Source organism: Peromyscus leucopus, chromosome 12 (genome assembly GCF_004664715.2).
Source record: "Peromyscus leucopus breed LL Stock chromosome 12, UCI_PerLeu_2.1, whole genome shotgun sequence".
Lineage (NCBI taxonomy): Eukaryota > Metazoa > Chordata > Mammalia > Rodentia > Cricetidae > Peromyscus > Peromyscus leucopus.
Genome location: NC_051073.1, coordinates 74,453,004 through 74,467,395, shown reverse-complemented (window position 1 = coordinate 74,467,395; position 14,392 = coordinate 74,453,004). Strand labels below are relative to the sequence as shown.

Below are 14,392 nucleotides of genomic sequence, written 5' to 3'. Positions count from 1 at the left end.
AAAGATTCTGTGGTAGAGAGATTGGAAGAAAATGGTATGCATCAATCTCTGGACACAACAATCACACACATGCCTGTGCATGAACACATAGATACACATACAAAACATATGAATTAACAACATTACCCACCCACATTTTGGCTCTGTTTACAAAGCAGTTCAAAGTACAGACCACAGAGGAAAGTTAATAAAACGCAGGTATAAACATATATCTCCCCCTCATCACTTTCTCCCTCATCACTTTCTCTTCTCCAAGACTCCAGAATCTAAATCCATATGGCAAAAGTGAGACTAAGTGGGAAACAAATATTGGAACACAACAGAATCACTACTTGAAGGGAAATTGGGCAATTTTGCAAACAAAATTCTACTACATTTTTTTCTTAAGTGTGGAACTTAGTAGGGAAAAGTAGTCATGAAAGTAAGATGGGGGTTTTAGTGGTATGGAAGGGGAAAGGGGAAAAGGAGAGCAAAAGAGCAGAAATATTGTGAACCTAACACAGCAAACATCCAGCTGTCCATGGGTTTTCTTTCTCCAATCTGGGCTCAGTTCCAGAGACACCAACTGCAGGTTGCATTGGACTAGTCAGAACAGCCAGGAGATGCTGAGGGACAGGAGTGTTTTGTGTGAGACACAATCTCAGCCATTCAGCCACTGTGACATTTTACATATATCTCTATGTCTTGACCCCACCCTGCACCATAAGATTGCAGGCATGGATTTGGGACACATGTGCCAACTCCTGGATATGGAAGCTCTTGTCTCTGTTCTGTGTGTAACCTTGTCTTTATTTCTTCTCTTGCATCCTTTGAAGTGCAGGCATTCATTATAAAGTAAAAACTAGGTTCTTGGTTTTGAAAGTCATGTGCTGCAAACATGTGAAGGGCACTCATGTTTTGAATATTGATGTGGTATTGGAGAAGAGTCAGTGTTCTGGAACCCCCTGGAAGCACTTTCTTCTTTGAGAATCCAAGGAGAGGAGCTCAAAGGGAGTGTGTTCTCTCTGTGGTAATAACAGGCCTTAACTGACAAACTAGAGAATTTCTGGTTTTATGAAAAAAGCAGTCAAGACGGGGTAGAAATTGCTGACTGAACTGTGAAGGATATGATGTCCTAATGACAATAACAGATGACAGTGTTGATGACATCCGGGCACAGCAATATCAATGGCAGAAAGTTGATCCATTAGCACTGAGGTGACAACGGTTCCTGATTTGGCTAAATCAGTACAAGATCTTGCCTGGGTTTAAAGTCATTCATGTTTTGCAGACTGGTGAGGTTTGGAAGAGACTTTTCAGAGGCTGATAGACCCACTGGAAATTTAGTACTGTGGAGAGATGGGATATTTATAGTTTCCAGGGCTAATTACTTTATCCTGGGTTAGTGTTAGCCTTCTGGAACAGCCACTCCTTGTTCCACTCTGTATGTGAACTAAAACCTCATGATAATGAATGGAAACCTCTTAGAAGCTGTTAACTTAGCAGAACACTAGTGTTTGCCTATCCAAGAGCTGATGATGACAACAGATGGCATCTCAGACCTGCAGAATTGCTCCCCCATCTCATTGTACCTGCCTCTCTTGTGTACCCACCAGTGTATTTTTAAGTTGCCTTGATTGATGACTTTACTTGTTCAGTAAACTATAAAAATCCTGTAAAAATGTTTCCACACTGGAACATGTGAAGTTCCTCTATGATCCATGAATTAAAACAAAGCACCAGAAAAGGACATTTAGGGAAGCTCACAGGATTGCCACTGTCACAACCCCCTTGAACAGTGTGACTATGTCCTCTAAGCATGCCAGTGTGGGTACACCTGGTAAAATTAGACTGGATCAATACCTCCCCTCCCCTGCCACACTGTCAACAGATAGGGTTTGTGGTCAATTGAAAGAGAAGTTCCTGTTGTAAGGCTGCTCGGCCAGCAGAGGGTGGCAGAGCTGCAGCAAAGATCTGCCAGGGAACTGTGTGGAGGGCAGCCCTAGAGGTCAACAGAAGAAAAGTGCCCACTCTTTGCTCTGAGCTGTAGAGCTTACATTGGGTCAGACTTACATTATAAGCCCAAAGGATACTGGCAGGATTATTGGACCCATCTAGAAAATGCATTGAAAAAGTCTGGTCCCAGGTACTATCCTGGGCAAACTCCCTCAGCACTCAGAGTCTCTAGGGATTACCACCCTGGACACCCAGTGTGAGAGGATGGGTCCCCTGGGTCTCTTCCTTTCACCCAAGATGGAGGTCTGTGTCTTGTCACCACTCTCCAGGGAGTCCAGCAGTGACTTGTTCTCTCCTGAGCATTTCTAGAAACCTTCTGCACTTCTCCCTTGTTTTGTTTTTGTTTTTTTCACCTCATCTCCTGAGACATCTGATGTCAGGATGCAGCACCTGTGCTCACATGTAATCAGATCGGGAAGGGGCATTGTGTGTCTGTTCCTGGATAAGATCTTTAGACTCTGGAGATGAATGTGGACTCTCACCTGCTTCAGATCACAGCTCTGGTAACAGGGCTTTCTTTAGGTCAGACATAGATTCTTTCCAGCTGGAGGAGCTCTGTACAACTGTAGCCCCAAGGACATTCACCAGAAGAGAGGGACTGAAGGACTGAAGGGTACTTGCCAGATAGGTATGGTGAACCAGATTCTCAATGTGGACCTTAAACCAGATCATGTTAAACACTGACACAAAATTGACAAGAATGAATTCCTCATGACAGCTGCTACTCTACTGTGAGAACAGGGACAGTGTAGGAGGAAGCAGTCACCATATCTGAAACAAGAAATTTTGAGGGATCCACAAAAGCAGGTGATTGCAAACTTATTACATGTTATATAAGAAATGAGTTAAGCCACACCCTGATGAAAAAGGATTCCATTCTAGTAAGGTAAGCTCCCCACTAACCCTCCTGGGGGAGCCTCAGGGATGGAATAAATTTGCATAAACACCACACACTGCCCCCACAGACTAGACAGGCAATAAGAGAAGCTTGCAGGGGCTCAGATGTGCTGTGATTTCAGAACACAGAGTGCTGAGGCATCTTCATCATGGCCTGGGCCCCTCTCCTTCTTCATCTTTTCTTTCTCTATGCAGGTAAACTTCTCAGCCCTCTCTTCAGGTTCTCCGGTGACCCCTGAACTCAGATGGAAATCATGAAGATGAGTCTTTATATTTGACATCTCTACTTTCTCTTTCTTACAGATTCTGTGGCCTCCTACGAGCTGACCCAACCACCTTCAGCATCAGTCACTGCAGGAGAGACTGTCAAAATCACTTGCTCTGGGGAACAATTGCCAAAAAAATATGCTTACTGGTTTCAGCAAAAGCCAGACCAGACCATATTACCACTGATATACGAAGATAGTAAGCGACCATCAGGGATCCCTGACCGATTCTCTGGGTCCAGTTCAGGGACAACAGCCACCTTGACCATCAGTGGAGTCCTGTCTGAGGATGAGGGTGACTATTACTGTTCATCAGCATATGGTGATGATAATACTAAATCACAGTGATTTAGGCAGATGGGGAAGTGACTCAAAATCTCTTTCTCTGTAATTTGCATCATCTTCCTGTAGCCACGGGAGGACCAGAGGCAAACCCATGAACATGTCTGGACCTGAGACTTCCAGGCTGCCTTTTCCTTCTAGTCCTCCAAAAGGCTCAATAGTGAGTGAATTGGGCAAGTTTAGCACTGTCAGGGATACTCTTTCCCAATGTTTGTTTAGGTGAAGAGAAAAATGAATGATATATCCATGCATGTTCCAGGTCTCCACACTTCCTTATTGTGATGTGTGAGCCTGCTTGGCAAGTTCTATGGGTAACTTCCTTCAAGGATTCAACTAGTCTTTGCTCCTGAAATCCTAGGACTTTATAACAGTCCAGTACATTGAACAGAGGAATTCAGAATAGTGGATATAAAGTGATCTCTGTTACACAAAAAGCATCTACTAAATCTTTTATTTCTGTCATCTGGTAGAGTTGCTCTCAGTAGAATGCACAGTTAGTATCCCTGCATTCATGACTTCCACAGAAATGTTCAGATTAATGATTTTCTAAAGATAGAAACTCAATGTTCTTGTACCAAGTACCTCAATTTAGGATATTCCCAAAAGAGATATCCTAGGATAACTTTTCCTTCTTCCCACTGCCTTGTCCTCACTGTTTATAAGCCTCCCTGTAGTTCAATTATCTCTCAGACTTGTTATCCAAAAAACCAAATGATGAAGAGCAATATCTTTCATATGAAATATCAAGGATCTTGAAGACATTGCTATACCCAGAAGGCGATGGTGCAACTAGTGTGAATATCCAAATGCCCCTTCTGCTTCCAATTATTAATTAAAAAAGAAAAACATCCTCATGTATTCAGTACTCCCGGTAATGGGAGTGAGTTAGATCCATCCTGGCATGAGTAGACAAATCTATGCTCTCTCAGGAAATACTTAGGTGTGAGCTAACAAATGGGAGTTGTGTCCTATATATTCTCCTCATCTTCAAAGAAAATGTCATCCCTACAACCAGAAATACTGATGTCTCCAATCTGGGAAATAAAGATGAAACATTTCCATATAAATGCTACCACAGCCCACACTTGTTCGTATCAAGGCCATGCACATTCCCATGTGACATGCAATCCCCAAATAAAATTGACAAGGTTAACCATGCTCTACCTACTATAACAAGAGTCTTCATAACAGCTGTTGCCTTTGTCTTACTTGAGCTGAGGCCAGGAATTAATTTCTTTCAAGGGCCATAGAAGATGCAGATTTGTCTTCATTGTTTATTTTTCCACTTCAGTATCATACAACCTAACTACTGAAATGTGCATTTAACTGTTGTAGAAGGCATTTTATCATGGATGACACTGGGATATAAGGAGTAGAAAAATCATTTGAAAATATACATTTCAAGATATTTCTCTCAGAATATGAAAAAACAGATTTGGTTAAAATTGGTACTTTCTTCTTTACAGATTTCATATTCTCTCTGAAATTAGGAAAAAAAGTTTGCTAGTTTTGATCCATGAACTGATCATGCCAGATTGGATTAAGCAAATCTTTACTCTACCTGCTGATCCATCACCAAACCCATTAATAAGGACTGTATATATTTTGTGACTAACTGTTGGTCAAGAAAGGATTTCTCTTTACAAAAAACTCTTCAAGCCAGTCCTAGTGCGTCTTCCACATTCATCTGTGGTAGTATAAGTCAGTCACTAGCCAATAGCCTGTTTTTTTATTTGATGATTTCTAAGCATCAAGTTACTTAAGTGCTACACATAGAAGATAGTGCAGTCATTGTTCAGCTCCCTGGGGAAATATATTCCTTCTAGAACTCTCATCTCTGTACTATATCATCATTTTTTTTCAAGATGCAGAGATTGAAAGCAACATTGTATCTAGGGATGATGTTGGGACATCATGCAAATTCTACAGCCGTGGCTACCTGTACAAGTATTGTACACATACACACAAAGACTTAAAAACAGAGTGGGAATATAGAATTGGGTCAATGTGTTAGAAAGGAAGATGAAAGAAGATAGAAGGTGGTAAATGTGGTGTGTGGATTTATGAAAATGACAAAAATTTTAAAAAATTATAGTAAAAAAACATATTAATCTCATTAATTCTTGCATTAATCAAATTTAATGTAGGAGAGGTAATATCATACATTAGATGGTGGCTTTCAATATACATGGAGTAATGGCTAGTGTTGTCAGTTTGTCAGAATTTAGAATTGTGTGGGGTGGGGCTCTGGGACTGACCGTGGGCGATTGTTTTGAATACATTAATTGAGATAGGGTATGTATCACAACATAGCCTAACCAGGAGATTCCGGACTATGCAAGAGTGGTGAAAAGAAGATGTGCACTGACTTGCCTGAGTTCCTTGCTCTCCATTCCTAAGTATGAGTGCAGTACGACTAGCTCTCTTCCGCTCCTGGTGCTGTGACTGACCTGCTATGCTGGGCTGTAACCTGGAAACAGGAGCTGAAACAAACCTCGTAAGTTGCTTTTGTTGGGTATCAAAGCAACAGGAAAAGAAGATAAGGGACACAGGTGTCTGAATGACATCTTGTAAATGTTACCATAGATATCTCTTTTTTACTGAGTTTTTTAAGTTCGTTTCCCAGGTGAGACAGATACTTCAAAAATGTAAGGGTGACTAAGTTCAGATGCATATGGTGCTTGAATGGCAGTAGAACTGGTTCTGTCTTCAGAAAAGATAAGTGGAATACCATGACTGTGGGTGAGGGATCTGTAAGTCCATATGCAATGATTTTGATAGAAGCATTTAAAGCAAGAAAATCAAATGCCATCTAATGTGAAATTAATGACAATGAGAACAAGAGCTAGCCAGTCACAGTAAGAGGCCATCAACCTGCAGCCCATAGAGAACAGCGTGCTAATGACAGCACAGGGCTAAGGGTATGGCCAAGTAAATGGTGATCAGAATACATGTTGGTGTCTCCTTGACTATCCATCTCTGCCACCAGAGACACTTTGTTCATGAGCTTATTGGGCAATAAATCACGTGACTTGGAGAAGAAGATTACTAGAGCCCACAGAATGAGTCATCAGTCAACTTGAGACCTTTTATTTCTGAAGTCACCATTTGGAGATTATTATATAAGACATAGGTGTTATAATTACCTACAAATAAGCAGTGATTTGATAAATGTCTTAAAGGGAAAATTTACAGTCTTAAAGGTAAAATTATAAAAGCAATCAACAAGGTGTCCTAAAGAAGACTCAGCAGGCAAAGGTGCTTTCTACCATGTCTGACAACATGAGTTTTATCTCAGGAATCCACAGGGTAGAAAGGAGAACTTATTTCTAAAAAGTGTCCTTTGATGTCCACCTGTACAGTATGGCACTTGTTTATGTGTGTGGCACATGTGTGAATGTGTGTGTGTGTGTGTGTGTGTGTGTGTGAATTAGGCGAGGAAACCTGTTTCTACCCATAGGACATATGTGTAAAAAAAGATGATGATGCAAGAAGGATGGAGACACAGGGTTTAGATTACCTTAGAGCTTTCAAGTTACTAAGTTTCAGCAAACTGCTTATGTGTTCATGATTATAATGTAATAAATGAAACTGCTAATTGTTCTTCCCTATTGTAGAAATTCATGTGTCTCCTCAAGCTCTTCAGCATCTTTTCATGTCCAGGAATGGCTGATCTCCGTTTCTATGAGGGGTCAAATCCCTGGCAATACCTCCAGTTTTTCAGACAGCCCAATATCCCCACAATGTTATGATCAAAGGGTGAGTTTTTGAAGCAGAGGGAATTAAAGACACACATACATACTTTTGTCCAAACTTTGTGAATTTGTATGTTTGGTTTTTTTGTTTTTTTGGCTCTTGTTCTGTGAAAGGAATAGAAAACAATGGGAGTGCCTATATTGATGGCTCATACCATTCACTTGTAAGCATTCATTCTGTTCTAAAGGATTCCATACAAGTGAAGTTGAGTGTCAATATTATCTCCTGCCTGGTCACTTAGGAATACATTTCCATTTTCCTGTGTACATCTCACATTTGAGGGATGCTGTGCATACTAATTCATCATTAAATGCATACAAAAGATATATAAGCAACATTATACAGACTGAGCAAAATATATTTGTGCTTAGGAATGTACAATATAATAAATGATGGAAAGAAATTAGAAAAATGATTCAATTATAATCTGAAAATACATTTAAAAAGACCACCTCAGCCACAGTCCATTAAGCTTGTAAACGTGGCAATAGTTAATGTTCTTTCCAAGGTCTAATATCTCTGATGTATTGATGATATGTAGCAGAGATTGTCAAGACTCAGAACTTGTCGTCTGTATAAAATGCAGAAAGACTCCTTCAGTGTTTACCAGTGATGCGGTTTGTGTTACTGACCCTTCGTTCTGCCATCTCATTTTGAGAACACAGTGATAAAAGAGTGGGCGTGGCTGTATCAGGAATACCTCACCAACACTGCAGCAGCTGCACTTGACATGGTGCTATTGATATAGAATTGTTGATTATGGGTGGAAAGGTTTTGGATCTAGATCCTGGAATTCAGACTGGGCATCTGACATCACCTTCCTTGTTTCTCTGGGTTTACACTCTACAGGACCCATGTTCCTTGCCCACTACTTCTTATTGTTCTCTACGGACCAAACCTGAGGATAGTATAAATGAACTGTATTTTCATAATCTATTAATCAGTTCATGGATGTCTAGTTGATTCAGTTACCTAACTCTTGTGAATGGAGGTACAGTGACCATGAAATAGCAAGTGTCTCTATGGTAGGAGAGTCCTTTGGGTACATACCCAGGTGTAGTATAAGCTGCGTCACAGAATAGTTTTCTAGGAATATTTTCTGTTGACAAGTCCAGACTATTTTACACCATAATAAGCTGCTATAAAGGTATTTTTAAGGTCTTTTTTCTTGTGTTTCAGCTGCCTTGGATTGCCCAGGTCTGGCTGTAGTTGGATAGCTGTGGTCTAGTAGTGGCTTATTGCCCTGACTGTTGTTTATTGTATTCTTACACTGGCATTTAGGCAACTGGTTTTAGGATGATTTTTGGTCTAGGTCCTGATTTCTGTGTTTGTCTTTGTTGAATGGGTGCTTTTTTCCGTGGTTTCTGTTTCCTTCTTGATCTTCTAGTCTCTGTGGCCTGGACTTCTGGTGGTCAGTGTGACCTCTGATCTGGTAGTGAATATCTGTCCAAGTTGGGTGCTGGACTTCTGGTGGTTAGCTTGGCTACCAAAGTGTAGCATGGGGACATTGTTCTTCTGACTGGTGTGGCCTGTTTTTCTGCCTACTGTGGTTTGCACTCTAGCACTGAATTTCTGCCTGAGTTGGGGGCAGGGCCCAGCAGAGGTGCTATTCTTCTGACTGGGGTTGGCTGTACCTGATTCAATGAAGTCTGCCTGAGTTGGGGGGAAGGGAACTTGAGGGATTGGGTTGTGCAGGTTGGGGGTGGGACTGAGGGGGAGAGTAATGAAAGAGATGTCTTGATTGCTGGGCTGGGGGGGGGAATTTTGAGGTTAGAGAGAAACCTGTTATCAGGGAAATTCCCAGGAATCCACAAGGATGAGCCCAGCTAAAACTCCTAGCAATAGTGGAGAGGGTGAACTGAACTGGCCATCCCCTGTAACCAGATTGGTGACTACTCCAATTGTCATTAGAACACCTACATCCAGTAACTGATGGAGGCAGATACAGAGACCCACAGCCAAGCATTCACTGGCCAAGTTCCTAGAGTCCTGATGAACTGTAGGAGGAAGGATTGTACGAGCGGGGTTGGGGGTGGGACGAGGCTGGGGGGAGTGTCAAGCTCAGGATGGGGAACCCATGGAGATATCTGACCTGAGCTTGTGGGAGCCCACAGACTCTGGACTAGGTCCTCTGCATGTGTGCAACAGTTGTGTAGCTTGGACCTGTCCCTGGTGCATGAGCCAGCTCTTGGGAACCTATTCCCTGCCTTGCCCAGTCTTAATGCAGGAGGGGGAGCTTGATCCTGCCTCAACTGGGTGTTCCATGCTTTATTGACACCCACGGGAGTCCTTGCCCTTTCTGAAGAGAGACTGGAGATGGAGGAATAGTGGACTGGGGAGAGGAGGTACATGGGAGGTAGGGGAAAGAAATGGGAAGAGAGGAGGTGGGTAAACTGTGGCTGGTATGTAAAATAAATGAAAAAAAATAATTAATTAAAGAAGAAGGTAGGAAAGGGGTAAAGGTGAATAGCAGTATACAACTAATCCCAGAGATGAAAAAGGGAAAAGGGGAATCCTAAAAAACGTGGGAGGAGGTAAATATAGGAGAAGAAGGGACGGAGGTAAAATAACAATATGGATAGTTGAAAAAGCCACAAGGACTCCTACTATTAATTGGCACAGCCATATCTGTTGGGAATAGCAGAAGTCATAAAGCCAGCACAGCTGCTTGACAAAGACCCAGCAAAGCTGAGCTACATGATGGCTGCAATGTCACCTTTGGTTGTCATCTCTACCTGTTGCATACTTGGGAGACTTTTAATATTTGTACAATTTGGGGATATTGGATTGATGGAAAATTCCTTATGAATCATTTATGCCATCTCCCAGGAATGCTGCTTCTAAGCTTCCCTAGGAAAGTCCTGAACATACTATCTTCCCCCTACACTTTGAGGGAGATATCCTTATCTACTTGAAGGTCTTCCTCATGCCTTGGAGGTTGTAACACAAAAAGAAGGCAGAGGTCTCTTCATGAGGCTGTGAGATATTCTTGAAACAACTGTCCTTGTACATACACAGGAACAAGATATTCAAAACAAAGTAAATTCAAAAAGGTCAACAAGATTCAGTGGGCTAGAGGAGTTGTTCACAGTCCAGATTACAATCCCCTTTCCACAGTACACCCAGACAATTACGTGGCATACAACTCTGCCCTACATAGAGACATATTGATGAGTAAAGTATGGAGTGGAAAGATGGTAAAGAAAGTATGAGGTGTCAGGACCTCCCTCTCTTAGAAGTTAGCTCATGTAGAGCCACTATAATGTCATATGACCAAGGAACAACAGAATGTCAGGATTAGACATACAGACAAATTCTATAGAGATATAAATGTGAACATTGTATTATGCTAGAATTTGAATAATAACTACAGCAGCTTTGGCCTGAGGATTTTTCCTGGGCACCCTGACTACTAAGGAGTAATAATACACTGTTTGGGACATGGCAAAATGCTCAGGGTTGTTGAAGATTTTGTTTTGGTTGAGTGCCCTTGAAGCAACCAAAGCAACCAGCCTGAGCACAGGCTGTCATATGCCTCTAGATTCTCAAAAATTGTGTTGTGGGGTTAATGAGTAAGAATGATAACTCTGCTTATTAATGATGTCAAAACTTGAGGGAAAATGATTGGAAATGGATAACTCTATTCTGTCATAGTTTATTAATGAAGACTAAAAGATAAGCAAAAGGAAGTGAAACACATGTCCCAAACCAAAAATGATATGAACTATGTTTTGGAACATCATGAATGTATACCTGCTTACTAAATTCTGTATAAATAAAGAAGCACTCTAGTCAGTCAGGCTGCAAGACTCTCCTGACCACCATGGCCTGGCTCACTTCCTTCCCCAGCCGACACCTTACACCCTTTCCAGGACCCATCCACCACCAGGGAGGGCTCCCAGCAATTAATCATTTACCTAAAAAATGTAATGCATATAATTCAATGTATACAAATATAGATTTAATGAAATTTTCTTATCTGGGCTGACAGGGTTCCCTCTAAGAACAAAAGACCATGTAATAAAACCTTTAAAATGAGAATAATTCCTTTTTCTTCTTGAGTTACTCACTATGGTTGTCCAAGAGATTCCTAAAACATGTAGCCTATTGCTATTGTCCTTGATTACCCCATCGAGGTGAAAGATAAGTCCTTATTGCTGAAGACACCATGCACTTCAGAAAGAGGACCCAGAGACCATTGAGCTGGAACTGATCTGAATGGCCTCTCCCTGAGGACTAGAATACATGGTACCATGAGGCACCATGTAAACTTCCAAAGGAGGGAGGTAACCAACAGTCCCACCCAGCTATAATAGATCACACATCAAGACCAGCATGACACACTAAGCCTTAGTGTGCAATAATGACACACATATCTTGACAGTAGCCAAGAACTCTATATTGGGCTTAAGACAGGCTAAGTAAGAGGGAGACCATATCTGGTACTGGAAACCTAGCTAATTACTAAGTGCTAGTGAAATCCTAGTTGTTGGAGGAGACTCTACAACTACTAATTCTCCAATCAGCATAATATGTAAAGCAATCCATGAGCATTTGTCCTTATATTTACAAATAAGTGCAGTCTTCATACCTCATCAAGAAAACATCTCTTTGTAACACAGGAAGACCACTACAGAAAACCACAACCAATCAAAATGCAGATTTGTGAAGCCCAGTCATAATGGATACATCTACAAAACACTTCCACATCTAAGGCTCAGAAAACATTGTGGAAGAGGGGGTGGAAAGATCATAAGATCCAGAGGATCAGGGACTGTGCTGTGAGATTCCATTTTCTGGTAACATTGGAAGCTATACCCATAAAATCTCACCAGCATGACTACCCAAACTGAATAAAAAGGATACCAAAGAACATGCTTAAATCCACCAGGATAAGTACATGAGTCCTCAACTCTTTACAAAACAAAACAATACAAAACAAAAGAGTATAGGCAACTAAGTAAAGATGGGAATGGGAGAGGTAACCCTCTCCAGGGAAGAGAGTTTTTGTTCAGTGCCAAATGGTCATGACTAGAGATATTCGTACAAGTAACATATGGACTCAACAGGTTGCATTTCACAATGCATATTGTCAGGGACAAGGACAGAATCTCTAGTTAGTGGAAAAATACAGACCCCCAATAAGACAGGGTACTAGATCATCTTACAGTCAGGTTGCCTAGCAACAGGACATTGAGTCAGAGCCCTTGACCCTCTCACCCTGTAAACATTCTATACAAACATCCTGTTAGCTTGCCCCACCTTATGCAGATGACAGCTTCTTGCTCCCCCCACTTTGTGGAGCTATATAAACCTTTGTGGAAGAGAAATAAAGTGCACCTTGATCAGAATCCAGACTTGGTGTCTTTCCTTTGTATCTCCTGTCCCTACATTCCCTCTTTAGGGTGGTCGAGAACTCGTTGAAGCCCTGCAGGTGGGGCAACTGGTGCCCAATGTGGATGAAACCACCTCTTAAGGTTTGGAACGTCGTCTCCCAGAGGAAGACCAAGGCCTTGGTGAAGTTGTTGGATCCCTCTGAATTTGCCGGTTCAGGACGCGATCCCAGAGCAGAGCGGAGACGACGCAGGTAAGAAAGTGACATGCCATGGGACAGGCAATGTCGTCACAAAATGTATTCCTTTCTGGCCTAAAAGAGGCTGTCAAGATACGAGGAACTAGGGTAAAGAAAAAAGATCTTAAAGCCTTTTTTTGATTATATTGTAGACACATGTCCTTGGTTCCCCCAAGGAGGAACCATAGATGAAAAAAGTTGGGCACATCTCAGAGAATGTTTAGATGATTTCTACAGGACTTTTGGGCTAGAGAAAGTTCCCATCACCACATTTTCTTACTGGAAGCTTATTAATGACATTCTTAGGGTGTATAAATATTCCCCTGACATACAAGAACTTATTAATATAGGAGAAAAAAATCTTAAAAGAAGCTTTTCACTCCCCCTCTACCTGCCCTAAGACCCCCCCCCCCAGTGCTTTCTCAGAGTACCTTCAGGTCTGTCCCTCGGCTCACGACCTGCGCTCTATGGAAGAGGGGATGCTCACGACTTTTAAACCTAACAATCCCCAGGAGTCTGCTCCTGCCCATCATTTATCCCTCTGCTAATAATTTTACCTATAACTCCCCTCCAGACCCCACCGAGGAGGCTTCTCTAGAGAAAGGGGTGGCCTGTTACCATAATCCAGACTGGCCCCCCTGCAAAAATCTCCCCTTAAAAGAGGAATCCTTGGGCCCTTTTATACCACCTCAAAAATCTCCGGCGGTGCCCCTCCCTATGTTTCGTCTTCCCATTTTTGCGGGCCCGTTCTTGATGAGTTAGTTCCCCTGTCCCAGATCTGGGCTCACTGCAACGGGCCCTCCAGGCTCGCAGGGAACATGTGGAGCTTTTAAGGGAATTAAAAACTCTTGACAAAGAACTTAAAGATCTTGCCCTTGAAGTGGTGGCTCCATCTCAAAAATCTAGTAAATCCAAACGTAAGCCTCAGACTGTCCTGGCATTTCCTGTTACCCGGAGCCAGACCTCTGGGGACTCATCCGAGGTGGCTGCCCAGAGTGGCCCCTCAGGGGATTTGGAAGATCAAAATGATGAGGGGGAGGGGGAGGAAGAGGAAGAGGTGCCGGATCCGTCTTCAGAGGATCCCCCACCAGGACAGACTTATCACAAATTAAATTTCCGCCTTGTTGAAAAGCTGAAATCCGCCTGTGCTCAGTATGGTCCTACAGCTCCTTTTACACTGGCCTTAGTGGAAAACCAGAGCGAACATTGGTTAACTCCTAATGATTGGTATTTCCTTGCCCATGCGGCTCTTTCTGGGGGTGACTTTGTCCTCTGGAAAACAGAATTTACAGAAAATTGTCGAGAAGTTGCTCAAAAAAATATTGAACAGCCGTCCTCAAAAACTTGGACGCTAAAGAAACTCCTCGGCAACCCCCCTTATGATACAAATGCAGCACAGGCAAAATTCCCTCCTGGCCTCCTGGCCCAGATTCAAAATGCGGGGTCCAGGCCTGGAAACGCCTGCCCCAAAAGGGTTCGGCTACCACCTCATTAGCAAAGATTCATCAGGGCCCTGATGAACCTTTTAGTGACTTTGTTGCTCGCTTAAATGATGCAGCTGAGA

At 42.3% G+C, this 14,392-nt stretch overlaps 1 protein-coding gene across 16 annotated transcripts in view; it reads left to right on the top strand.

Annotated features, from left to right (window-relative positions):
- The window catches only part of LOC114687105 (immunoglobulin lambda-1 light chain-like), an 826,243-nt gene that overhangs the window by 780,660 nt on the left and 31,191 nt on the right, over positions 1-14,392 (top strand). For 2 of the 16 annotated variants that reach the window (XM_037209859.1, XM_037209857.1), the window contains exons 1-2: positions 2,978-3,087; positions 3,196-3,496. The exons of 13 other annotated variants lie outside the window; for them this stretch is intronic. In XM_037209859.1, coding sequence (XP_037065754.1) covers positions 3,042-3,087; positions 3,196-3,496 — 347 coding nt within the window. In that variant the 5' untranslated portion in view covers positions 2,978-3,041. Of the gene's footprint in view, positions 1-2,977; positions 3,088-3,195; positions 3,497-14,392 lie in introns of those variants that run through there. One more of the 16 variants, XM_037209858.1, reaches the window with a different exon arrangement.